The sequence below is a fragment of the Dendropsophus ebraccatus genome, chromosome 6 (assembly GCF_027789765.1).
Source record: "Dendropsophus ebraccatus isolate aDenEbr1 chromosome 6, aDenEbr1.pat, whole genome shotgun sequence".
NCBI lineage: Eukaryota > Metazoa > Chordata > Amphibia > Anura > Hylidae > Dendropsophus > Dendropsophus ebraccatus.
Genome location: NC_091459.1, coordinates 15,412,520 through 15,437,938, shown reverse-complemented (window position 1 = coordinate 15,437,938; position 25,419 = coordinate 15,412,520). Strand labels below are relative to the sequence as shown.

The window sequence follows — 25,419 nt, the reverse complement described above, 5'->3', positions numbered from 1 at the left end:
TGAAATTGCATGGTGATTGGTGCTGTACGAGACAGCACCAATCACCGTGGTACATTGGTGGGAGGTGGCTGCCTAGTCGGCTGCCCGATTGTCTGCTCTCCACCAAACAGCCAATCAAGGAGTAGGTGATTAAAACCCCTTGTGAACATGAAAAACTCAAGGATAAACCAATGTTTTAGTGTCAAAAATGTAATTTTTTTATTTTTACGGCGCCTTGTTCCACATTTGTTCCCGTCACCAATGGGGTTCATATGCTCATTACATTCTTTTTTACATTCCTTTAACGGTTTAGTTTCCATAATGGGGTCATATGTGGGTATTTCCACTGTTTTGTCAGCGCGGGGGCTTTGTAAATGCAACATGGCCTTCGTCATCCATCCTGGCCAAATCCAGCTTCCAAAATCCAAATGGCGCTCCTTCCCTTTTGGAGGCTTTCCGTGCTTCTGCTTGGCACTGTGTCTCCACATGTGGGGTATTTGTGTACTCCTACCTACACCTCCACACCTACCTAAAATGTTTAATTTTTCATTTTCACGACACATTGTGCCTGTCACCAGTGGGGTCCATCTGCTCACTATACCCTTTATTACCTTCCTCGAGGGGTGTATTTCCATAATGGGGTCACTTGTGGGGGTTTTCCACCATTTTGTCAGCTCTGTAAATGCATTGTAAGTGCGACATGGCCTTTGTTATCCATTTCGGCCAAATCCAACTTCCAAAATCCAAATAGCGCTCCATTTGATCCCTTTGGAGGCTTTCCCTGCGCCTTGTTAGCACTTTATATCTACATGTGGGGTATTACCGTACTTGAGGAAAATTGCTCTACACGTTCAGTGTTTTTTTTTTTTTTTTTTTAACCCCTAGTGAATGTGAAAAATTTAAGGCTAAACTAACATTTTATTGTAAAAAATGCCTTTTTTTTCACGGCACACTGTTTTATATTTGTGCCTATTACTAGTGGGGTCCATATGCTCACTGCACCCCTTGTTACATTCCTTGAGGGGTGTAGTTTCCTAAATGGTGTCCCTTTAGGGATCTTTTTTAATGTTTTGGCACCCCAGAGCCTCTGTCAGCCTGAAGGGGTACTGTGAAAATTGACCAAATGTAATGGAGGCTTCAAAATTCACTTGGAACTCCTTTTATATTTCTGGCTTGTAGTTGAGTCAAATAGGGCCACATATGGGATATTTTTTATAAACTGCAAAAATGAGGAAACACATTTTGTGGTGCATTTCTCTGTTAATAGGTTTAATTTTATGAAAGAGATTGGATTACAATATAATTTTGGCAAAGTAAATTGACATTTTAAATTTTCTCACAAACTTTTATGTCTGTGACTCGCCTAAAGGGTTAAAAAAAATCTTTCTGGAATAGATTTTGAGTAGATTGAGGGGTGCAGTTTCTGAAATGGGGTGCTTTGTGGGGCTTTCTAACATATTGTCCCCTTAAATACACTTCAAACCTGAACTGGTCCCTAAAAAAAAAAAAAAAAGTCAGATTTTGAAATTTTAGTGAAAATTTGAAAAATTGTTGCCAAACTTTTAAACTTTCTATTGTCTTAAAAAAAAAAAAAAATGAAAAACAAGATTAAAAATGCTGCTATCATAAAGTAGACATATTGTTAATGTTGTTTGGTATTACCCTTATAGGCAGAACATCTCAAAGTTAGAAAAATGAAATTTTTTCCAATTTTTTTGTTTTGTTATTTTTTCCCCCCACAAATAAGAGCTATAAGTATCAACTCAAATTTAACAGCAATATAGACTACTGTATGTCACGAGAATAAATTCATACACTCATAAAATTTGGCTCAGTCATGTGGGCCACTTTAGGCTCTGTCATGGGGGCTGCGTTCACACTACGTATATTTCAGTCAGTATTGTGGTCCTCATATTGCAACCAAAACCAGGAGTGAATTAAAAACACAGAAAGGATCTGTTCACACACTGTTGAAATTGAGTGGATGGCCGCCATATAACAGTAAATAACGGCCATTATTTCAATATAACAGCCGTTGTTCTAAAATAACAGCAAATATTTGCCAATAAATGGCGGCCATCCACTCAACTTCAACATTGTGTGAACAGATCCTTTCTGTGTTTTTAATCCACTCCTGGTTTTGGTTGCAATACTGACTGAAATATACGTAGTGTGAACGCAGTCTAAAGGTGCATAATACTGTAATAATATAATTTGGAATATTCAACAATGGAATAATGAGCAATTAAGACATCCTTAATTAAAAGCACCAGCTGAAAGCTGTCACAGCTGCTCCAGTGTATACTTTTTAATTGTATATACTCTCACTAGAACTAATTGGTAAGAGCTCTAAGAGCCCTTTTACACAGAAAGATTATCTGACAGATTATCTGCCAAAGATTTGAAGCCAAAACCAGGAATGGAATTGAAAAGAGGAGAAATCTCAGGCTTTCCTTTATGACCTGATCTCTGTTTATAGTCTGTTCCTGGTTTTGGCTTCAAATCTTTGGCAGATAATCTGTCAGATAATCTTTCTGTGTAAAAGGGCCCTAAAAGGCCAGTACTCTGTAATAATCCTTCTTGACCTATACTAAAGCTTGTATCTACTGAGTTATCCTGTATATCTTTATGTGAACAATATAAAACTTGTAATCTTTGCTTCCAAAGCAGCAAAATATGATTTGTGATTTCAATTGTAAAGATATTTCCCCTTTTTCTTGTTCTGGCTCATGACAGGGCCTGCATTCAATGTCTTCTTAAGGTATTGCACCTTTCAGATTGGACCATTCCATGTGGACAAGTTCTCTGCTCCTGGTGTAAGTAATTTATTCTTTACAAAGGACCTATTTCATTAAGGGTGCCTTCACACCTACCGGATCCACAGCGGATCTCACTTCTGCGGATTGGAAGCGAGAACCGTTGCGGATCCGGTATCAATTCACCCCTATGATAGCACATATTCGCAGCTGGATTGACATCCCGCTGTGAATATGTGCTTTAACTCCCTGGTGCCCGCAGCCCCGCCGTCGCATCCCCCATCCCCGGCGGCGGCACATTCCCCCCCATCCCGGCCACATCCCCCCCATCAGCCCATCTCCGGCCCGCCACCGCCGCGAGCATACATTACCTGCTCGGCGGCGCGGCTGCAGTGAGGCTCCCGGCCCGCTCAGCTGATCTGGGGATGTGGCTGGGATGGGGGGGATGCGCCGGGGATGCAACGGCAGGGCTGCGGGCACCAGGGAGTTAAAGCACATATTCACAGCGGGATGTCAATCCCGCTGCGAATATGTGCTATCATAGTGGTGAATTGATACCGGATCCGCAGCGGTTCTCGCTTCGAATCCGCAGAAGTGAGATCCGCTGTGGATCCGGTAAGTGTGAAGGCACCCTTAAGGGGTATTCCGCTCAAACATAACTTTTGATATGTTGCTGCCCATGGTGAGACTAACAATTCCTTTCATACTTGTTATTATCTATTCAGTCTCCTTCCCCCAGTTCTCAGCTGCTGCCAGTGTCTGACTGGGGTATCTGGAGCCCACCAGAGTAAATGATCTTGGGGGCCCACCAATGAAGAACCAGTGAGAAACAACATGTCAGTCAGTGTTTGTGCAGGTTCTAAAGCTGGGGGCTCACCGGAAGATCCTCTGGTGGGCCAGTCCAACACTGGCTGCTGCTTTCTGCTGAAAACACAAAATTCTGTGTGTGAGCTTTTCTCTCTGTTTCCCCTCCCGTCTGAGACAGCTGATGTAAACAAGTCCCTGGCAGGCTTTATCTGTAACATTATAGCTTCTTTGTAATGCTGGGATGGTTTATCACAATGAGTCCATTAGCAACTTGACCTAAAATTAACCCTCTTGGCATTACAAAGAAGCTACAATGTTGCAGATACAGCCAGTCAGAGACTTATTTACATCAGCCATCTCAGGGGGGGGGGGGAGGGGGAAACAGAGAGAAAAGCTCACACACAGATTTTTGTGTTTTCAGAAGAAAGCAGCAGCTCAGAACAGGGGGAAGGAGACTGAATAGATAAAAACAAGGAATTGTTAGTCTCACCATGGGCAGCAACAAATCAAAAGTTATATTTGAGTGGAATACCCCTTTTGACACATACTGTAAGTCTACAGTATTATGTAATCCCAGATTTTGCAGATTTTAGTGATTTACCGCTGTGGATAAGGGTGCAGATATTGTAAGTGTTAAAAAAAGAAAATTTAGTTAGCATATGCACCACAGGTCTATTTCCATGTAGATTTTTCCATAGTCTGTAAAACTGATTTCTGCATGCAAATCCAATGTGTACAATCGGCAACAGACCCATCCCTTGTAAAAACAGCCTAAAGCTATCAGTGGGTTACAGAGACAGAAACCCATTGCACAGATTGATGAGTAAGCGCACGGCTAGCTTCAAGCAGCGGCATATTCAGATTCCCTGTATTTAAATATAGGTTTTGCATTACAATTTAAGAAGATTAATGGTTGTAGATGGTTTGCACTTAGGTTGACATTTTTTGACTTGTAAATAAAGTTTACTTTTTTTTTGTCTGCTCAATAAAAACAAAGTAATAGAGCTCTATTCAGCACATATAGAATAGCCGAGCTTAGGTTGGATTCACACTGCAATCCATTTTTTCATCAGTTTTTTGCAAAATATGGAAGGAAAAAAGGATTTGTGCGCATTCATTTTGATCCATGATGGATCGATCCGGATGGATTTTTGATCCATTTTTTTTTTTATAATGGGAAAACGAATGCACACAAATGCATCCATTTTTTCATTAATTTTTTGGCAAAAAATAGATTTAGGTTACAAACCCACTTGCCGGATCTGCAGCGAGTCTCCTTGCTGCGTTTTTGCAGCGAGACTCGCTGCAGATCCTGGCCCTATACTTTCAATAGCAGAGAAACTCGCAGCAGGGATGTATATCCCTGCTGCGATTTTGTCTGCAGCCCGCCCCATTAACCCCCCGGCCGCCGGACATTATACATTACCGGGTCCCCGTTCCTGCTTGCTTCGGGGCTCCCGGTGTCTTCACGGCCCGCCCGGCCAATCAGTGCGCTGGGGCGGGGCAGCGCACTGATTGGCCGGGCGGAACGTGCCGGGAGCCGCTGAAGCAAGCAGGAGCCGGGATCAGGTAATGTATATCGCCCCCGGCCGCACGATCGCCCCCGACCTCACGATCGCCCCCAGCATCGCAGCCCCCGGCCGCACGATCGCCCCCAGCCCTGCAGCCCCCGACCTCACGATCGCCCCCAGCATCGCAGCCCCCGGCCGCACGATCGCCCCCAGCGGGCGGTCGTGCAGCCGGGGGCTGCGGGGCTGCGGGCGATCATGCGGCCGGGGGCTGCGGAGCTGCGGGCGATCGTGCGGCCGGGGGCTGCAGGCGATCGTGCGGCCGGGGGCTGAAGGCGATCGTGCGGCCGGGGGCTGCGGGGCTGGGGGCGATCGTGCAGCCGGGGACTGCGGGGCGATCGGGGCTGCAGGGGGGCGGGCAGGATATACATTACCAGGCCCCCGCTCCTGCTTGCTTCGGCGGCTCCCGGCACGTTCCGCCCGGCCAATCAGGGCGCTGCCCCGCCGCAGCGCACTGATTGGCCGGGCGGGCCGTGAAGACACCGGGAGCCCCGAAGCAAGCAGGAACGGGGACCCGGTAATGTATAATGTCCGGCGGCCGGGGGGTTAATGGGGCGGGCTGCAGACAAAATCGCAGCAGGGATGTACATCCCTGCTGCGAGTTTCTCTGCTGTTGAAAGTATAGGGCCAGGATCTGCAGCGAGTCTCGCTGCAAAAACGCAGCAAGGAGACTCGCTGCAGATCCGGCAAGTGGGTTTGTAACCTTAAAAAACGCAAAAAAATATTTGTGCCAATTCCACACTAAATTGTGTGTATAATGTTGTACCTTTACCCATGAATGACCAAGGGAGCATCGCAATGACACTAGGAGATTGGCAAAGTGCAGATAGTGGGGGGTTTCATTTAACCACTGATATGCATATGTGGATTTTGCTGTGTTAGGCTATATTCACATAACATATAAACAACGGCCATTATTTGGCACTCAAAACAGTTGCCGTTGTTTTAAATGAAAATTGGATTAAAGGGGTACTCCCTTTGTCTTTCAAATCAACTGGTTTCATATAGATTTGTAATTAACTTCTATTTAAAAGTCTCAAGCCTTCCCATACTTATCATCTCCTGTATGTCCTGCAGGAAATTGTTTATTCTTTTCAGTATGACACAGTGTTCTCTGCTGTCCAGAGCAGTAGCAAATTCCCATAGAAAACCTCTCCTGCTCTAGACAGTTCCTGACATTGACAGAGGTGGCAGCAGAGAGCACTGTGTCAGACTGAAAATAATACATACAGGACATACAGCAGCTGATAAGAACTGGAAGACTTGAGATTTTGAAATAGAAGTAAATTACAAATCTATATAACTTTTTGAAACCGGTTTATTTAAAAGAAAAAGATTTTAGCCGAAGTGCCCCTTTATGGTCTATGGACAAGGGCCAGAAATAATTGACGCAATCATTATTTGGACGGCCATAGCAAACAACGGCCGTCGTTCAACACATTGTGTGAAACAACGGCTGTTTTTTGCATTGTCCTCAATGCAAATCGTTGCATTATGACAAGAACGTTGTGTGAACATAGCCTTATGGTGCGTTCACACCTACAGGATCCGCAGCAGATCCGCAGCAGATTTGATGGTGCAGATTCGATGCTGTGTTCAGTTAATTAAATGAAATCTGCTGCGGATCTGCTGCGGATCCGCAGCAGAAAATCAGCTGCGGTTCCGGTAAGTGTGAACGTACCCTAAATCTGCAAAAAACTCTGTCCACTTGTGGATTTGAATGCTACATGTTACAGTCTCACTACTGCACCACTACAGTTGGTTAGAGCGTCTAACAAATCTATCTCCACCCAGTTTTAGAGTGGTTGTAAATAGGTTACTGTTGTAGAGTTTAATATTTTCTCTTCTATCACCCTTGCAGATCTTTATGTGTGCTCTTTGGACTTTGATGCAGTTTGTGGTGATTTTTATGTTTTACGATCTTCCACCATCGCATGGCGAGCACGAACCGCTCCTGAAGCAAACAGACATTCCCAGTCCCTTGTATGGAGCTATTAACTCTGTCCATGATCCATCCTCCAACCAGGATGATTTCTCAAGCATGGAGAATCCAAACGCTTCATTGGTTGCTCCAGTAACAAATAATAATGTTTGTTATCAAGGTTCAGAGTCAAATGGAACCAGTAAAAAACCAGTGATGGGTAAGAGCAGCCAGTAATGCCAGTACCTACCATATAGAAGACGGCAGCATTAACCAATGTACTGATTCCTCCACCAATACAACAAGCGTTCCAGTTGTTATAGTTCAATATACAGTGGTGCCTTGGATTACGAGCATAATTTGTTCCGGGACCCCGCTTGTAATCCAAATTCACTCTTAAACCAATGCAAATTTTCTCATAAGAAATCATTGAACTGCAGACAATTGGTTCCACATCCCAGAAGTAATGATTTTTTATTCTGAATAACATGTAGAACAGATGGAACAATGAGAAACAGCAGAATATGTGATATTATAAGTTACTGTACAGTATAGCAGCATGTGGAGTATAATGTATAGTAAGTGAATAAACCTGAAAAAACAGCAGCAGTCTGTACATACAGGATGGAGCTGCTGATCCCCATAATGCAGTAGCGTAGTACAACAGGCTAGAATAGAGAAGCAGGGCTGCTGTCAGAGGTCTGTATGGTCACATGACTGCAATGGGGAAGGGGTTGTTCAGCAATGACCAGTCAGGAAGTGAGAATAACAGTGCTGTGCAGGAGGACAGTGGCAGAAACCTTTCTATACAGCAGCAGTGTGAATGGCTAAGTGTAAGTGCAGGCACATTATAGCAGCAGTGTGTATAGCTGAGTGTGAGTGCGGGCACATTATAGCAGCAGTGTGTACAGCTGAGTGTGAGTGCAGGCACATTATAGCAGCAGTGTGTACAGCTGAGTGTAAGTGCAGGTAGCACTGTACTGTAACACATGCATGGATAGTTGTCATTATATGTTCATATGAGTTGAAACATGTTATATGCAGATGAAATTATGCCAGAAATTGCGGTAGATTTCAAAGTCTGGTACATGGAGAGTGAGAAAGATGCAGGGGAGTTACTACAGCAAATCCATTTTATTGCAAAATGTTAAAAGATTTGTTAAAGGAGTTGTGCCAGGAAGTGCCATAGGGCCCTATTCCACCGGACGATTATCGTTAAATTGTTCGAATCTAAACGATAATCGTTCGGTTGAAATGCAGTTAACGATTAACGACCGAATGAGAAATCGTTCATCGCTTTATAAGACCTGGACCTATTTTTATCGCTGCTCGTTCGCAAAAACGTTCGCAAATCGTTTGCATTGAATAAGACGTCGTTCGGTCGTTTGCAATAGATACGAAGAAATAGCGAAGAAAAAACAATCGCAAATACGATCATAAGTAACGATTATCGTTCCATGGAAATGAATGAACGTTTTCAGGTCTTTCGTAATAGCGGTCGTTTGAGATCGTTAATCGTTAACGATTATGCAAACGATAATCATCCGGTGGAATAGGGCCCATAGAGTTGTAATTAACCTCAAGTCTTCCAGTACTTATCAGCTGCTGTATTCCCTGCAGGGAGTGGTGTATTCTTTCCATAACTGTCCATAGAAAACCTCAGGACATACAGCAGCTGATAAGTACTGCAAGGACATACAGCAGCTGATAAGTACTGGAACTTTAAACTTTTTAATAGAAGTAAATTACAAATCTCTCTGACACTTTCTGCTACCAGTTGATTTGAATGAAACTTTTTTTTGGTGAACTACCCCTTTTAAGGGATTATCCAGTGCTACAAAAACATGGCCACTTTCTTCCAGAGACAGCACCGCTCTTGTCTCCATTTCAGATGTGTTTCGCAGTTAAGCTCTATTCACTTCAATTTACAAAACCTGCACCTAACTGGAGACAAGAGCAGTGCTGTCTCTGGAAGAAAGTGGCCATATTTTTGTAACGATTGATAACCCCTTTAAGAATCCCATTTATCTTGATGGGAATTCTTTGGTAAAACCCTAAATGAACTTTTTTGACTACAACCTTTAAAGTATGTAGAGCACTCCGGCTCACCTGGTTCACGTCCATGACAAACACGCAGCCAGAAATACATGCCGTTTACTGTATATTTGAACGTACAATTCAGTGTAGGTTGTTTTTCGATATTCATCTTTTCTATGTATCTCCGATCCTTGGGATTTCTTTTATTCACAGTCTTTTAATCTCACGTTGTAGGGCTGATAAGGGAGGAGGTTGTGGTGCTTTTGGCCGCTCAGTTTGTTACGTTCTTTAATCAGACGGCACTGGAGGTGAGTATGAAACCAATGTACCGGTAACCAAACTGGGACCAGTATAATCTCATCCACCTCCATGTTCTTGCTTAGACCTTAGTGACTCCTCTTGCTCAGACGTATCTTGGATTTGAGGATCTGGAAAACTCACTGCTGTACTTTCTCTGTGGGATTGAGGTATGTACTCTGGATGTATGTTTTGGGGTTTTTATTGTTGGTAAATTGGTATGGGCAATAGAAATGGAGTTTCTGGATTATGTAGGCATTTTGGGGTAGATTTATCAAACATGGAGTAAAGTGAAACTGGCTCAGTTGCCCCTAGCAACCAATCAGATTCCACTTTTCGTTCCTCACAAACTCTTTGGAAAATGAAAGGTGGAATCTGATTGGTTGCTAGGGGCAACTGAGCCAGTTTCACTTTACACCATGTTTGGTAAATCCTCCCCACTCAGGGCATTATGGGCCCCTGGGCAGAGCAATGAACTGTCACCCCCCCCCCCCCCATCCTCCAAATTACAAAAAAGTAGCTCAATGACCAGCAACCCAAGACTGTGCTATTTTGGCTATTAGGCCTTACCCAAAGCCCCTCGCACCCGCTGAGACCCTCTAATGATGACAGTAGGCTAAATGCTACATTGCTACAGTGACCGCCCCACCGCCATCAATTTAAATCTCTATTTTATTTTTTGGCTAATGATGATGTGGGTAGTAGTAGAGGTAAAGGGGGGGATTTATCAAACATGGTGTAAAGTTAAATTGGCTCAGTTGCCCCTAGCAACCAATCAGATTCCACCTTTCATTCCTCATAGATTCTTTGGGAGTGGAATCTGATTGGTTGCTAGGGGCAACTGCGCCAGTTTTACTTTACACCAGGTTTGATAAATCTCCCCCATAGTACATATGGGCGTAGTAGTAGTAGATAAGAGGAGTATCAATAGTAAGAGTAGTAGTAGCAATAATAGTGGCAGTATTTGAAGTAGTGGTCGCTGGAGTAGTATTGGGTATAGTAGTAGCAGTAGTGGGAGTAGTATTGGTGGGAGTAGTAGCAGCAGTAGTAGCATCCGCCTACCCTGCCCAATGGGAAAGACTGCTCGGAGGCAACGTTTGCAGCAGCTGACCAGAATGTGTGTTTTTGAACCTTTTTCTGCATCAAAGAAGTTTGCACGTAGCCAAGGACAAAGTCCGGCTGTTTGGCCCATTACTCTTTGTTATCATGCAGCTCACATGACGGCCATAATGTATAGCGACCTTTTTAGTGTCTGTAGAAGTTAGGGCAAGGCTGTAAGGGATGGGCACATGATAGCACATCTTCCAGTATGTTATGGAACCACGTATACTTATTGCTAATGGTTTATGAGATGGGGCTGTAAATTACTTGTCTCTTTACTGCTCAGTGACCATTGTATAATGTGGGGTATTTTTTATTTTTTTTGTATCAGGTCGAAAGTATAAAATTAACTAGAATTTTTTAAGTACCCATGCAATATTTTTTATATTTAAAGCCTCCATAATTGAAGCCACTTAAAATAGCAAATGTAATATTTTAAATTATGAAGAATATTCTGTATAATTTACAATAGGAGATAAGTTATCAATAGGAGACAATACAACATAACTCCAAGTAAATCAAACTTCTGTGAAATGAAACTTTCCACTTGTGATCCCTCAACTTACAGTGGAATTGACAGTGGAAATTATTGGCAATTAGCAAGATACACTCAGTAAAGGAGTAGTTCTGCAGATGGGGACCACAGATCACTTCTCAGTACCTATGCTTTCTGGCAGATGTTGTGGTCACTTTTGAATGTTGGTGGTGCTTTCACACTCGTGGTAGCATGAGATGGACTCTACAACCCACACAAGTGGCTCAGGTAGTGCAGCTCATCCAGGATGGCACATGAATCAAGCTGTACCTGTGCAGTGTCCAGAGGCTGGAGGCACTACCAGGAGACAGGCCAGTACACCAGGAGATGTATAGGAGGCCGTAGGAGGGCAGCAACCCAGTGTCAGGACCGCTACCTCCACCTTCGTGCAGGGAGTAATAGGAGGAGCACTGCCAGAGCCCTGCAAAATGACCTCCAGCAGGCCATAAATGTGCATGAGTCTGCACAAACGGTTAGAAACCGACTCCATGAGGATGGTATGAGGGCCCGTCGTCCACAGATAGGGGTTGTGCTCATAGCGCAACACCGTGCAGGACTTTGAGCATTTGCCAGAGAACACCAGGATTGGCAGATGCCCTGGAGATGCCGTGGAGAGCAATCTGCTGCCTGCAACATCCTTCAGCATAACCGGTTTGGCAGTGGGTCAGTAATGGTGTGGGGGTGACATTTATTTGGAGGGCCGCACAGCCCTCCATGTGCTGCCAGAGGTAGGCTGACAGCCATAAGGTGCCGAGATAAGATCCTTAGACCCCTTGTGAGACCATATGCTGGTGCGGTTGGGGTTCCTCCTAATGCAGGACAATGCTGGACCTCATGTGGCTGGAGTGTGTCAGCAGTTCCTGCAAGATGAAAGCAGTGAGGCTATGGACTTGCCCTCCCGTTCCCTAGACCTGAAACCCATTGAGGACATCTGGGACATCATGTCTCGCTCCATCCACCAACATCACATTGCGGCACAGTCTGTCCAGGAGTTGGTGGATGCTTTAGTCCAGGTCTGGGAGGAGATCCCTCAAGAGACCATCCGCCACCTCATTAGGAGCATGCCCAGGCCTTGTAGGGAGGTCATACAGGCACGTGGAGGCCACACACAATACAATACAATTTTTTAAGGACATTAAGCAAGGTTGGATCAGCTTGTAGTGTGTTTTCCACTTTAATTTTGTGTGTGACTCCAAATCCAGGCCTCCATTGGTTAATAAATGTGATTTCCATTAATGATGTTTGTGTCATTTTATTATCAGCACAACAAAGTATTCAATAAGAATATGGCTTTGTATGTTGAATCTGGTCTCAATTGTCCAGAAAATAACATTATATATTAAAAATATTGTAACCAGAGGCTACTGTGAGTTGAGGGATCACTGTATTACAGTAATATACCTTTATTAATGCAGTGTCTCCAAAGTAACCCTTTTAAGTCTTCCCTGATATGTTTTATGCCTGACATCATCCACCATTTTTGGACTCTCTTTGCACCTGTTCTAGTCTATCAATATCCTTTCTGTAGGTGAGGTCTCCAGAACTAGACACAGTATTCCAGATATGATGTCACTAGAGCTCTATACAGCGGGAAATAGTGTGCTTAAAGTGACACTGTCCCCCCCTTTTTGCATTCTGACTTCTCTACACAGGTGGAATGGGTAAATTTAGCAGTTTTCATGCCTTATTTTATATCATACGTCATGGTGGTTGTTCAAGTAAAAAGTGACCTTTTATCGACTGCAGATTGTTAGTGGGCGGGGCTTCTAGGCAACAGCGCCACCATCCATGACGTCATAGGCACATCGCCCCCCCCCCCCACGACCATTGGAACACGCTGGCCTAAAGGTCCAGGCCCCACCGCCTCTAGGTTGGCCCATACCAATGGGCGTCAAGGGGACAGGGCCTATGTGGCGATGATGTCATGGAGGGGCGGGGCCAACTGTGATTCCATGGGCAGGGCTAAGTGGAGCTGTTGCCGTGAAGCCCGCCCACTTAGCACAATCTGCAGTTGATACAAGATCACTTTTTACTGGAACAAGCACCATTACGTATGATATAAAATAAGGTGTGAAAACTGCCAAATTTACCCCTTACACCTGTGTAGTAAAGTCATAATGCAAAAAAAAAAAAAAAAAAGCCTTATACCACTTTTCCTAGTTGTACTTTCATATAAAAATAATAACCAAGACTAACAAAAGTCTATATATTTGTATGTTATTCTCTCTATAAATAACCTTTATACAGTCCTGATTATAGAACCATAAGTTTTTGTAATGTTAACTGAGTATCTCTGTGTCTGCAGATGTTGATTGGTTTCCTTGTGGTGCGCACCCTTAGTCGCTGTTGTTCAGATCGCATCATCCTGGTATTTGGACTTTTTATCTGTAACATATCCTGCATTTGGTGCCTCCTGTTCTTGGCAAAACCCAAAGGTTAACTTGTCACATTTAATACTGAATTATTTATCAAAGTATGCACGACTTTTGCAGAACACTTATACTTATATTCTTTTAAATCAACTTGTTTCAGAAAGTTATATAGATTTGTAATTTACTTCTATTTAAACATCTCCAGTCTTCCATTACTTATCAGCTGCTGTATGCCCTGCTGTGTTTTCTTTTCAGTCTGACACTGTGCTCTCTGCTGCCACCTCTGTCCATGTCAGGAACTGTGCAGAACAGTAGCAAATCCCTATAGAAATCCTCTCCTGCTCTGGACAGTTCCTGACATGGACAGAGGTGGCAGCAGAGAGCACTGTGTCAGACTGGGAAGACCAATAAACAGTAATATGGAAAGTCACCTAATAAAAAAACAGCACAGTGACCAGGGTATAAGTAGTAAGTGTATACCATGTACACAATCTATACAAAAAAGTCAGACCAGCAATCAATTGCAACAAAATAAATAATGTTTAGTAATTAAACAGAATAAAAAGACAGAAGTAGATTCCAGGCATCCAGGAAGTAAAGATATGGAGACAATGACATGTATTGAATCCAACACTCTGTCACACATCAAAATCAGAGTAATACTATGAAGGGGTGTATGGAATGTAATATAGTGCCAAGTGCAAACCATAAATAAGCGCATAAACAGACATACAAAAAATCCTCTGAATACATTACCTAAATACAATTACAGCAATGTGCCCTGAATGGTCCCGACGCAAGTTTCAGCTTTTGCCTTTGTCAATGGGTCCAAAGGCAGAGCATAGAGACTGGTTTCTTTGCTAATGAAAGATCCTAGAGCTCAGTTCTCAGTTCTAACCACTAAGTAGTAGTGTGATGCATTAATGTTCTTAAAGAGGTACTCCAGACAAGGGACATTTTTTAATATAAGCCCTGGGATATGTTGTTTTAAAATAATCAGTCATACTTGCCTCCCTGGCTCAAGCCCTGCTGCCATGTACTGTTCTTTGGCAGCTCCAGTGCTCAGTGACGTTTCAGGCCCACCCAGCCAATCAGCGATTGAGACGGGATGCCACTGATTTGCTGGGCAGGCCTACAACATCACAGCCGCAGAACCCGGAAGAGGACGAACAGCAGGAGGAAGCGGCAGAATAGGAGTGGCGTTTTAGCCAGGGAGGTAAGTTTAATTTATTATTTTAAAACAAGACATCCCCAGGCATATATTAAAAAAATGTCCCTTGTCTGGAGTACCTCTTTAAGTGTAGACTGTACTGTTAATAATTTAATGTAGCCTCAGTTTGAGTGTTTTTTTCCTCTAATCTTTTTTCGTACCCCTCACATCTATTCCGTTACTATGTATTGCAGGGAGTTACGGCTTTCTGCTGGCAGAGTTTGTGATTGGTGTTTTTCTACAAGTACTTGGCCTTCCCTTTGTGTCCGTCTCACAGGTGTCTTTATTCTCAAAAGTAACTGCAGAAAAAAGTCAAGGTAAGTTCGCCCTGAAGTCTCCCAAAGAAGTAAAAACCAAGCTTCATACACAGGGTTGCATTGGCTTCTTTAGGCTATGTTCACACAACGTACAACTACGGCCGTAGTTCTCGACGCAGAACCACGGCCGTAGTTTTGCGGGGTGGAACAATGCCTATTGATGAATAGAATCCCGGCCGGAGCGTACACACATCGCTCCGGCCGGGAGCCCATGAGGGGCCGCAAAAAACTGACAGGTCAGTTTTCTGCATCCGGAATTCAATGAATTACAGCCACAGAAAGACCTGTCAGGCTCTGGCCGCTCGCTTCACTGTGGGCTATGGGAAGCTCTGATGCGTGCGCGCACTGATGTGCCCGCATCAGAGCTCTGCGGCCGGAAAGATCATCCGGCCGGTACTTAAGTACCGGCCAAGATGATCCGGCCAGAGACCGGACGTTCCGTGACCCGGCCGGTCTCATACTTAATGTGAACATAGCCTTAAGGTACAGATTTATTGCAACAGAGTCATAGGGAAAAAAATTTCACAAATATGTTCATGCCAGGTACTGTGTTTATTTTCTCAAATTTAGAAAAATCTGAAAGTGACCTTAAAGGGGTACTCTGTTGAAAATATTTTTCTTTCAAATCAACTGGTTTCAGAAAGTTCTATAGATTTTTAATTTACTTCTATTTTAAAATCTCAAGTCTTCTCTCCAGTCTGACACTGCTGTCTGCTGATATCTCTGTCCGAGACAGGAACTGTCAAGAGCAGGAGATGGGGATTTGCTGCTGCTCTGGACAGTTCCTGCTGCTTCTGCTCTGGACAGAGGTGGCAGCAGAGAGCACTGTCAGACTGGGTCCTTCCCGGAGGGATATCTGGCTAGTCCTGTGTTTTGAGACTCTTCTATGAGGCTCCACGGGCTCTTCTTTTGCATATTCTTGTTTCCCAGGGGGCAATGCCCCTTGGACTTCACTGCATTGAGCGCTTTTATTAGCAGCCAGCAGTGTTGTCGTTTGGCTGGTCTCCCTGAGTTCAGCAATCTGTTTCTCTTAAGACTGGAAAGAAAAAAACACTTCCTGCAGGACATACAGCAGCTGATATGTACTGGGAGACTGGAGATTTTTAAATAGAAGTAAATTAAAAAATCTATATAACTTTCTGAGACCAGTTGATTTGAAAGAAAAAAATTTTCCCCAGAGTACCCCTTCAAAGTACAGTATCTGTTGGAGACAAGGCTTAGTTTTACATGTATAAATTACTGCATATGAGGAGGGATTGTCCCTTAAAATTGGGCAAAAATAAAGAACTTTTAGATCGAATGACCCACAGTGACTGGTGATTGGGCCATTTTAAACTGGTCAGTTCCTTAATGTGAGCGCCATATGCCTCTTAAAGGAATTATCCGCATACTCAAAAAACTTTATATGCTGCTGAAAATATAAAGAAAACATATAATCTCCTACCTTGGTTCCTTGGGGCTCCTGCTGTGATGTCATTCCATCCACTGAAGCTTAATCTACTTTCTGCTTAAAGGGGTACTCCGGGCTGGGGTTATTTTCAGTGTACGGCCGGGGAGGGGGTGTACATAGAAGCCGCCGGTCACTTACCTCCACAGTCCCCGTTCTCCCGTCCGGCTACCGCTTCCTGATCTGAGCTGAAGCTTGAGACGTGATGTTTAAAGGCAGCTCAGCCATTCAGCGGCCGAGGAGGGACTCCGCTACGACCACTGAATGGCTGAGCTGCTTAACACATCACTTCTCCAGCCTTAGCTCAGACCAGGAAGCGTCAGCCGAACGGGAGAACGGAACGGCGCAATTCGGGAGCCGGCCGTACAATAAAAATTACCCCAGCCCGGAGTACCCCTTTAATAGAAGTGCTCTTCACTGCAGTGATGTCCTGCTCGACCAATCGCTGACTGCAACTGTTTGTGTCTCGTCTCACTCAGTGATTGGCTGAGCGAGCCGTCACTGCACTGAAGAGCTCATCCTGGAAGAAGATGGAGCTGTGGGGAAACAGACCAGAAATCCTGGAGGACAGTAGGTAAGCAGGTTTTTTTGTTGTTTGTTTGTTTTGTTTTATGCAGCCCCAGGTAACATTAAAAAAATTTTTTTGAGCGTATGCATAACCCCTTTAATTGCCACCTTAAGCTTTCTCTTATATTTATATCTTCTGATAGAACAGCTCTTCTTCCCTGATGAGTAAGTGTCAGTAATCTTTGCTCTGTATTGACTTCATGGTCACGAGGGAGATTAGTTTTTTGATATTTAAGCTGAACAAACTAAAGCCATATTAGGAGACTCGCTATCTGTATAACACAGGATGTGAGGGGGGCATGAAAAACATTAACATTTTATGGAGGGATGGCTGTAAATCATTAAGTATTACATAATGTAAATGGTGTCAATGTGAGAGAGTACTCAAGGAGTGCGTAGAGATTAGTGATACGTGAATAGCAGTCACGACTTTAAAACCTAATCTGTTGATAAAGATCAATTGTTCCTACTTAGATACAGAATCTTTCATCTGTGTCCCATTCATTTATTACACCATTGCTTATCTCTATTTTTTTTTTTTATTCATGCAATCATTATTTTAAAAAAATAAAATTAATATATATATATATACTAGAAAATGTACCCGGCGCTGCCCGGGTATAAAGTGTCAGTGTGTATAGAGGGTCCTGTATACCTGTAGTATAGAGTTGGTGGAGGTGCTGTATACCTGTAGTATAGAGTTGGTGGAGGTCTTGTATACCTGAAGTATATAGTTCGGGGGTCCTGTATACCTGTAGTGTATAGTTTGGGGTTCTGTATACCTGTAGTATAGAGTTGGTGGAGGTGCTGTGACAGTGTTATCCAGTCACAGTATGGTGGTATTGGTCAGGTCTGGTATGGCAGTGTTATCCAGTCACAGTATGGTGGTATTGGTCAGGTCTGGTGTTGCAGTGTTATCCAGTCACAGTATGGTGGTATTGGTCAGGTCTGGTATGACAGTGTTATCCAGTCACAGTATGGCGGTATTGGTCAGGTGTGGTATGGCAGTGTTATCCAGTCACAATGTGGCGGTATTGGTCAGGTCTGGTGTGGCAGTCTTATTTGGTATGGTATGACAGTGTTATCCAGTCACAGCGTGGCGGTATTGGTCAGGTCTGGTGTGGCAGTGTTATCCAGTCACAGTATGGCGGTATTGGTCAGGTCTGGTGTGGCAGTGTTATCCAGTCACAGTATGGCGGTATTGGTCAGGTCTGGTATGGAGTTGTTATCCAGTCACAGTATGGCGGTATTGGTCAGGTGTGGTATGACAGTGTTATCCAGTCACATTATGGCGGTATTGGTCAGGTCTGGTATGGAGTTGTTATCCAGTCACAGTATGGCGGTATTGGTCAGGTGTGGTATGACAGTGTTATCCAGTCACAGTATGGCGGTATTGGTCAGGTCTGGTGTGGCGGTGTTATCCAGTCCCCCCGGCGTATAAGACGACCCCTGACTTCTAAGAAGATTTTTCGGGGGTTAAAAAGTCGTTTTATACGCCGGAAAATACATTATTTTTTTATTTATTTTAGAGAATATCCTTAGAGTACATCACATACCTTATGGACCCACCAGCTCACTTCACATGACTTTCTTCATGACCTACATGATGTCAACGCTAAAAATAGGAAGTGGTTATAATAATGTGACCCGGATGTGTATATCTTATATAAAGACAGAACACAGCTGGATCTTCTGCAACATTTATCATACATATGTAGTTTGCACCTAAGATAATGCATAGAATTGAAATTAACATATATGTATTTTTTATTTGTCATATTTTTGTAGGGTTCAATCATGGGCTGCGGCGATCAGTCGGTGGTTTGGCCACAATCCTGGGACCTTTGTGGGCAGCAGGTTTAACCCAAAATCTGTATATTATGCTGGGAACTATGATGGGTCTGCTGCTTCTCATAAGTGTAAGAAACTGAAGTATTCCCTTACTCTAGTCACATGTTTTTCCTTTCATTTTTTCGTAATTCACAATTTTATAGGGTTACACAAGTGTTTGTATGCAGAAACATGGCCACTTTCTTCCAGAGAAAGCACCACTCTTGTCTCCAGTTTGGGTGCAGGTTTTCTAACTCGGTTCCATTGAAGTGAATGGAGCTTAATTGCAAACCACACCTGAACTGGAGACAAGAGGGGTGCTGTCTCTGAAAGAAAGCGGCCATGTTTTTGTAGCTGACAGGAGCAACAGTAGTGTTCAAAAATAGAGTTAAAAAACAAAACAAATTTCGCACAAATTGATAATAACTTTTATTTGTCTAAATGCAAATGTGCTGGAAATACTACAAATTCAATTCCAAATCACAAAAATAACAAAATGTGCTGAGTTTTTGTTAATCCTTAAAGTGTTACTGTCGTTTACTTTTCTTTTTTTTTTTTTGCAGAAATCAATAGTACAGGTGATTTTAGGAAACATTGTCATTGGGTTTATTAATGCATAAAAAAATGCATTTTTAATCATGAAAAAGCAGTTTGAAGCTCTCCCCCTGTCTTCATTGTTCTCTATGGAGAGGGGAGGAGTGGAGGGAGATGAGGCATCAAAACAGGACAACAAAGAGTTAATTTATAGCTACATCACGGGCTATCTCCTCTGTAGTCAGCACTGACCTCTCTGACCTCTGAATACCGGCTTTCATACAGCTCCCACTGTGTAATCCTTTGTTCTCTGCTCTCTGCTGCAGACTAATCTCCCCCCTACCCTCTCCATAGGTTACACAGGGCCCGACTGATGTAAAAGAGTCGAGATTTCCTGATAATGAGCAGTGAATGAGAGTGGGGGGTGGGGGGTGGTGGGTGTGCTGAGGAAAGTCTTTTTGAATGCAGATAATGGCATATTTAAACCCAATTACAAAGTTTCTTAAAATGGCCTGTTCTATTGATTTCTGCTAAACAAAGCAAAAACAAAAAAAAGACAGTGAGACTTTAAGAAATTAGAGAGAAAAAGGAATATAATGCTGTCAAACAAATAGCAGTGTTAGCATTTTTCTTGAAAAACACAAAAATGTAATGTATAACATGAAAAAAAAAATTGTTTGTGAACAGCTTGACAGCTGTGTTGGTTGAAGGTATCCAGGAAGATTCCACAGGTTTTTTTCAGCATTTTCCAGTCTTATCTTATACCAAAATTGTTTTATGAGGTTAAAGAGGACTCCAGCGAAAATCTTTTTCATTCAGATCAACTGGTTTCAGAAAGTTATATTTGTACTTTACTTCTATTTAAAAATCTCAAGTCTTCCAGTACTTATCAGCTGCTGCATGTCCTGCAGGAAGTGGTGTATTCTTTCCAGTGTGACACAGTGCTCTCTGCTGCCACCTCTGTCCATGTCAGGAACTGTCCAGAGCAGAAGAGGTTTTCTATGGAGATTTGCTGCTGCACTGGACAGTTCCTGACATGGACAGAGGTGGCAGCAGAGAGCACTGTGTCAGTCTGGAGAGAATAGACCACTTCCTGCAGGACATATGCAGTGTCCCGGAATAGAGTTCCTTCTCTTATTGTTTCCTTCAAAGTGTATCCTTATATCTGAGTCAGTCAGTATTTTATTGCCTCTGTTCTGGAAAGCTATGGTCCACTGCAAACTGCAGTGTTCAGGTCTGCTATTCCATTCATTTCTTGTATGCATATTCAGTTATCAGTGCCTAAGGGTATTATGTCGCCCCCCAGTGTTCAAGTATGGTACTTCTCATGTATATTTCACTGTATATGCCTAATGGTGTGATGATGCAATGGCTGGATGTCACGTGACTGCCCCTGCTTTCATGGTAACTCCAATGGCCATCGAGCTTTGGCTGGGGAATACCATGTGACTTCCTGTTCTAGCTCAGTCTTGTCTTCCACCATCAGGGAGACAAGTGTGTGTCCTCTCTCCCCTGTCAGGAGAGATACGTGTGCTCTGCTGCTCCAGTTCCACTAGAAGTGTTCCTGGCTGGGTTCTATTCTCAAGTCCTCAAGATTCTCATCTATTCTCCAGATATGGGTGCCGTTCTTCAGTCATTCCTCTCATCATCTTCTCTAATCATCAACAGCAAGTATTCATCTCAGTCTCATTCCACCCAGCATCTTATCCTCAGTATCACTACTTCTACTCCCATCATCCAGCACGCTATTAGCACAGCCTATTGCAGCATCACCCATTACTCCCCCTTATCCAAGTCTGCCTTATTCCCGGTTGCATCCGGAGAGACTGTTGCTACTAGTTACCACCGTTACAATAAATACACAACTACTGTTGTTTCTGAACCTTGGCATTGGTGTGATAATTGGTGCCCTGACTAAGGACAACAAAGAATCGCATGCCCAGTATCCCCGCATGGTCAGGAGCCCGGTTCTCAGCTGTGTTGCCCTCGTGCCAAAAGCGTGACAATCCTCTGCTCAACAGCTGCTCCGGCTCCTGCCAGTAACTACACCTATCAGCGGAGTGGCCCCTAGGGCCTTGGGCATCGCACATACAGAAGCTGAAAAGTACTGGAAGTAGTGTTTTATTTTCAGTCTGACACAGTGCTCTCTGCTTCCACCTCTGTCTGAAACAGGAACTATCCAGACAGGTGGCAGCATAGAGCACTGTGTCAGACTGAAAATAAAACACCATTTCCAGTACTTATCAGCTGCTGTATATTCTACAGGAAGACTGGAGATTTTTAAATAGAAGTAAATTACAAATCTATATAACTTTCTGAAACCAGTTGATTTAAAAGAAAAAGATTTTCGCCGCAGTACCCCTTTAATGATGTTGGACTTCTATTTTATTAACACTTCTGTATTTCCTTTAAAACTGCAATATAATGTAGAATTTTTCTATACCATAAGCGGAAGACAGAGCAGAAATAACCATTTATCAGTTTCCTCTGAGAAAATAAATAAAGCGTATGTTTTTCTCCCCCAGGTAATGGTGATGCTGTCATACAAGTACCTGGTAGATCCTGCTGCATCAGAGGCGGAATCATCTTGAAGAATAGACTGTTCCTCTGAATAGTTAGAATTGCACCCAGAGTAACTATAGGCTGGTCTCTTATGGAGTTGGCTGGAAATTGTGTAAAAAGAGACGGATTTTTTTCCTATGGAAAAAAAAGTTACAAATTACGCGTGCGCTTGTTTGCGATTGATGCAGGGCTGCTGGCGTGCAACTTTTTTTTTGGGGGGGGGATGTGTATCCTACAGTTTTAGCAGGAGTGACGCCATGGAGCCTTTCTAAGATGGAGCATATGTGAGAATGGAGTTCTGTAGTAATTAAAACCTTAGGATTTCTAATTCTAGTTACCTTCCGTTAAGATATCGGAATGAATATTTTTTGTTAATCTGTTGTGATTGTTACAATAATCCCATAAAAATACCAAAACCAACATAAAGATGTGTAAATCTTAAAGGGGTTGGCCACTTTATAGTAAAATTTTATCGTTTACAGTATAGTATAAAATCATTCAGTATACAGCAGCTCCCTGTGTACCTCATAGAGCTAAAATCAGACTCCTCTCCTCCAGGCTGGGCTGTCCTGCTCTGTGGTGAGTCTGTCCATCTGTTGGTCGACATGCAGGAGCCTGAGCCTGTATATGCCTATAGAGGACACAGGGGGCGGGGTATGGTCACATGCTCCTCCATGTCGGCCATCTTATGGACAGGATACCAACAGAGCAGGGCAGCACAGCCTGGAGGAGGGTTGTCCGATATTAGCTCTACGAGATACATAGGAAGCTGCTGTCAGTATATAGTATATACAGTGAGTACACTTACTAATACTATACACTTAACTATTTTACTATAAAGTGGCCAACCCCTTTAAATTTCCTAATTGTTGTTTAGCCCATATGTTGGTGCTTACACTTGCAGTTATGTTGCACTGATGAGTAATTAATCCACAATATTTCACATTTACCAAATGTCTTCTTTATGTTGGCATATTTTTAAAGGGAAACTATGAGCAGGTTAGACGAATCTAACGTGCTGATATGTCCCTATTGCACAGGAGACGCAGAGGGGGAAGGTATGTCTTTTACCTTCTTCCTCAGCATCGTTCCTGTCCTCTTGGTCGTTTCTTGGTCTGCCCCTCTCCCCTAGCTACAATCCAGCTGGGGGCGGATCAGCGTATAGGGGTGGGACAGTGCTCCAAATGGTCTTACTGGACCTTGCACTGAACGACTAAGTGCACAAAAATGGCACCTAGGAGGAAGGTAAGAGACATACTTAACTCCTCTGCGTCTCCTGTGCAATAGTAGGGACATATCAGCACGTTAGATTCATCTAACCTGCTGATGGTTCCACTTTAAAGGGGTTCTCTCACTGAAAATAATTGATCACATATCCACAGAATTACATGCATGGTAGTATTTTGACTTTACACCACGTAATCACAGTGATCACTGATGCTGCCGGGGGCAATTAATACAGATAACCCCCTGTCGGCTACTGTAGCCAACGTTACCTGTCACCATGTCACTGCACACAAAGAAATATATGAATATATTGTACGTGTATTTTTCTTGTCATTTAAATAAACATTTCACATGTTGCACAGATCATGTGCCGAGGCCCCTTTGATTATTACATATAAGTAAAGCACCAGGGGGCCCCATAGCAAAAAAATAAATAAATAAATAAATAATAATATATATATATATATATATATATATATATACTTGGTAATGTGGCCAGAAAATTAAATCTCTTGTGACCAGAGGCAGATTTCTGCCTGCAGCTACAAAAGTTACTTGCAGAGCAAAGAGCCAGTGGCTGCTTGTTCTGGCAGTCCACTGTATTTAAACTATAGGGGCCCATTAGAAGCCCTTATGGTTAAAGGGGTTGTCCAGAGATATTTTTTTCTTTCAAATCAACTGGTGTCAGAAAGTTAAATAGATTTGTAATTTACTTCTATTTAAACATCTCAAGTCTTCCCATACTTATACACTGTTGTATGTCCTGCAGGAAGTGTTGTTTATTTACATTCAGACACAGTGCTCTCTACTGACATCTCTGGCCCAGTCAGGAACTGTCCTGAGCAGCAGCAGCAGATCTCCATAGAAAACCTCTCCTGCTCAGGACAGTTCCTGACTCCGCCAGAGATGTCAGTAGAGAGCACTGTTTCTGAATGTAAATAAACAACACTTCCTGCAGGATGTATAGTAGCTTATAAGTATGGGAAGACTTGAGATTTTTAAATAGAAGTAAATTACAAATCTATTTAACTTTCTGACACCAGTTGATTTGAAAGAAAAAAAGTTTTCGCTGGACAACCCCTTTAAATACATACTGTAGGAGCAGGAGCAGACTACCTTCTGCTTAACCCCTCATGTACTGCAGTGTGTGAGTGACCCAGTGTTCTCTTACGTACTGCTACACAAAAAAAGTTAAAAAGGAAGACAAGGAGACCTCTGTTTCACTGCTTCTGCACTGATAAACCCTGAGCTTTGGATAGAGCTCTGCACATTTACCTACTTGATTGCAGCAGCTAGAGAACAGAGGTCAGGGGTTATCAGAGCAGTGAAGCAGAGATCTCCTTGTCTTCTGCCTATTAAGCTTTTTTGTGTGTGGCAGAGTGTAAGTGAACACTGGGTCACCTATACACTGCAGTACATAAGGGGTTAAGCAGAAAGACACAGGACAGCTCTTATTTTTCCTGTGCATCCCTGGGCCCCCCTCCCCGACGGGCCCCATAGCAGCTGCCTACCTTGCCTCTATGGTAGCTACGCCACTGGTTTAAAGTTATTTTTAGAGATGGAGCTTTGGGAGCAGCCAACCTATATTGCATCCCCATTCCATCCCCAGATACTGCCTTCTCACAGCTTGGTACAGCCAGTAAAAAAGCTACTTGGACAAGGAGAGCACCACAAACAGCTTAAAGACCGTATTACATGTTCTGGTCACTAATGTAAATGAGCGCCAATCTGCTGGATAAGTGCTCGCTTACTGAGTCTATTACACAGCTCGACGCTATGAGTGATGTCCGTGCAGCCCTTGCCCTAGTGTAAATAAACGTTGTACATACCTCTCTACACTCCTTGGTGTCCTTCTCGCTTCTGCCCTCTGTCTGCAGTTGCAGCTGGAACTTCTGAAGTGACAGGCCAATCACTGGCTGAGATGAGACAGTGCCACGGCCAGTGATTGGCTGAGCGGACTGTCACTTCAGAGACCCGGTCTAAAGTTCCAGTGGTGGCTGCAGGCAGAGGGCAGAAGAGAGGACACCAGGGAGCACAAAGAGGTATGTATAAGGTTTTATTATTTTTTTTTTCTTTTTTTACACAGTCCTGAGCAAAAATGCTGTGTGGGAATATAGCCTAAAATGAAATCCCCAAAATGTTGCAGAACAGTTTTTTTCCCCCCTCTTCTATTTCAGACCACAAATATAAAGACATGTAATAGGGATGTTTTGGATTATACCAAGGGAATGAAGCTTACACATCATATGAAAAAAAAAAACCAGAAATCTGTGGGCGATACACTTGGCGAAAACTCCGAAACCTATCCGGAAAAAGCAGAGGACATAAATCCAACCATGTTATGTACCAACC

General features: G+C 43.2%; 1 protein-coding gene across 1 annotated transcript in view; it reads left to right on the top strand.

Moving 5' to 3' along the window:
- Positions 1-23,081, top strand: part of LOC138794663 (major facilitator superfamily domain-containing protein 8-like) — a 44,795-nt gene extending 21,714 nt beyond the window's left edge. The window contains exons 6-13 of the mRNA XM_069973454.1: positions 2,716-2,795; positions 6,972-7,251; positions 9,303-9,376; positions 9,452-9,535; positions 13,307-13,436; positions 14,778-14,900; positions 18,703-18,833; positions 21,804-23,081. Coding sequence (XP_069829555.1) covers positions 2,716-2,795; positions 6,972-7,251; positions 9,303-9,376; positions 9,452-9,535; positions 13,307-13,436; positions 14,778-14,900; positions 18,703-18,833; positions 21,804-21,869 — 968 coding nt within the window. The 3' untranslated portion in view covers positions 21,870-23,081. The remainder of the gene's footprint in view (positions 1-2,715; positions 2,796-6,971; positions 7,252-9,302; positions 9,377-9,451; positions 9,536-13,306; positions 13,437-14,777; positions 14,901-18,702; positions 18,834-21,803) is intronic.
- The last annotated feature ends 2,338 nt before the right edge of the window (positions 23,082-25,419 follow it).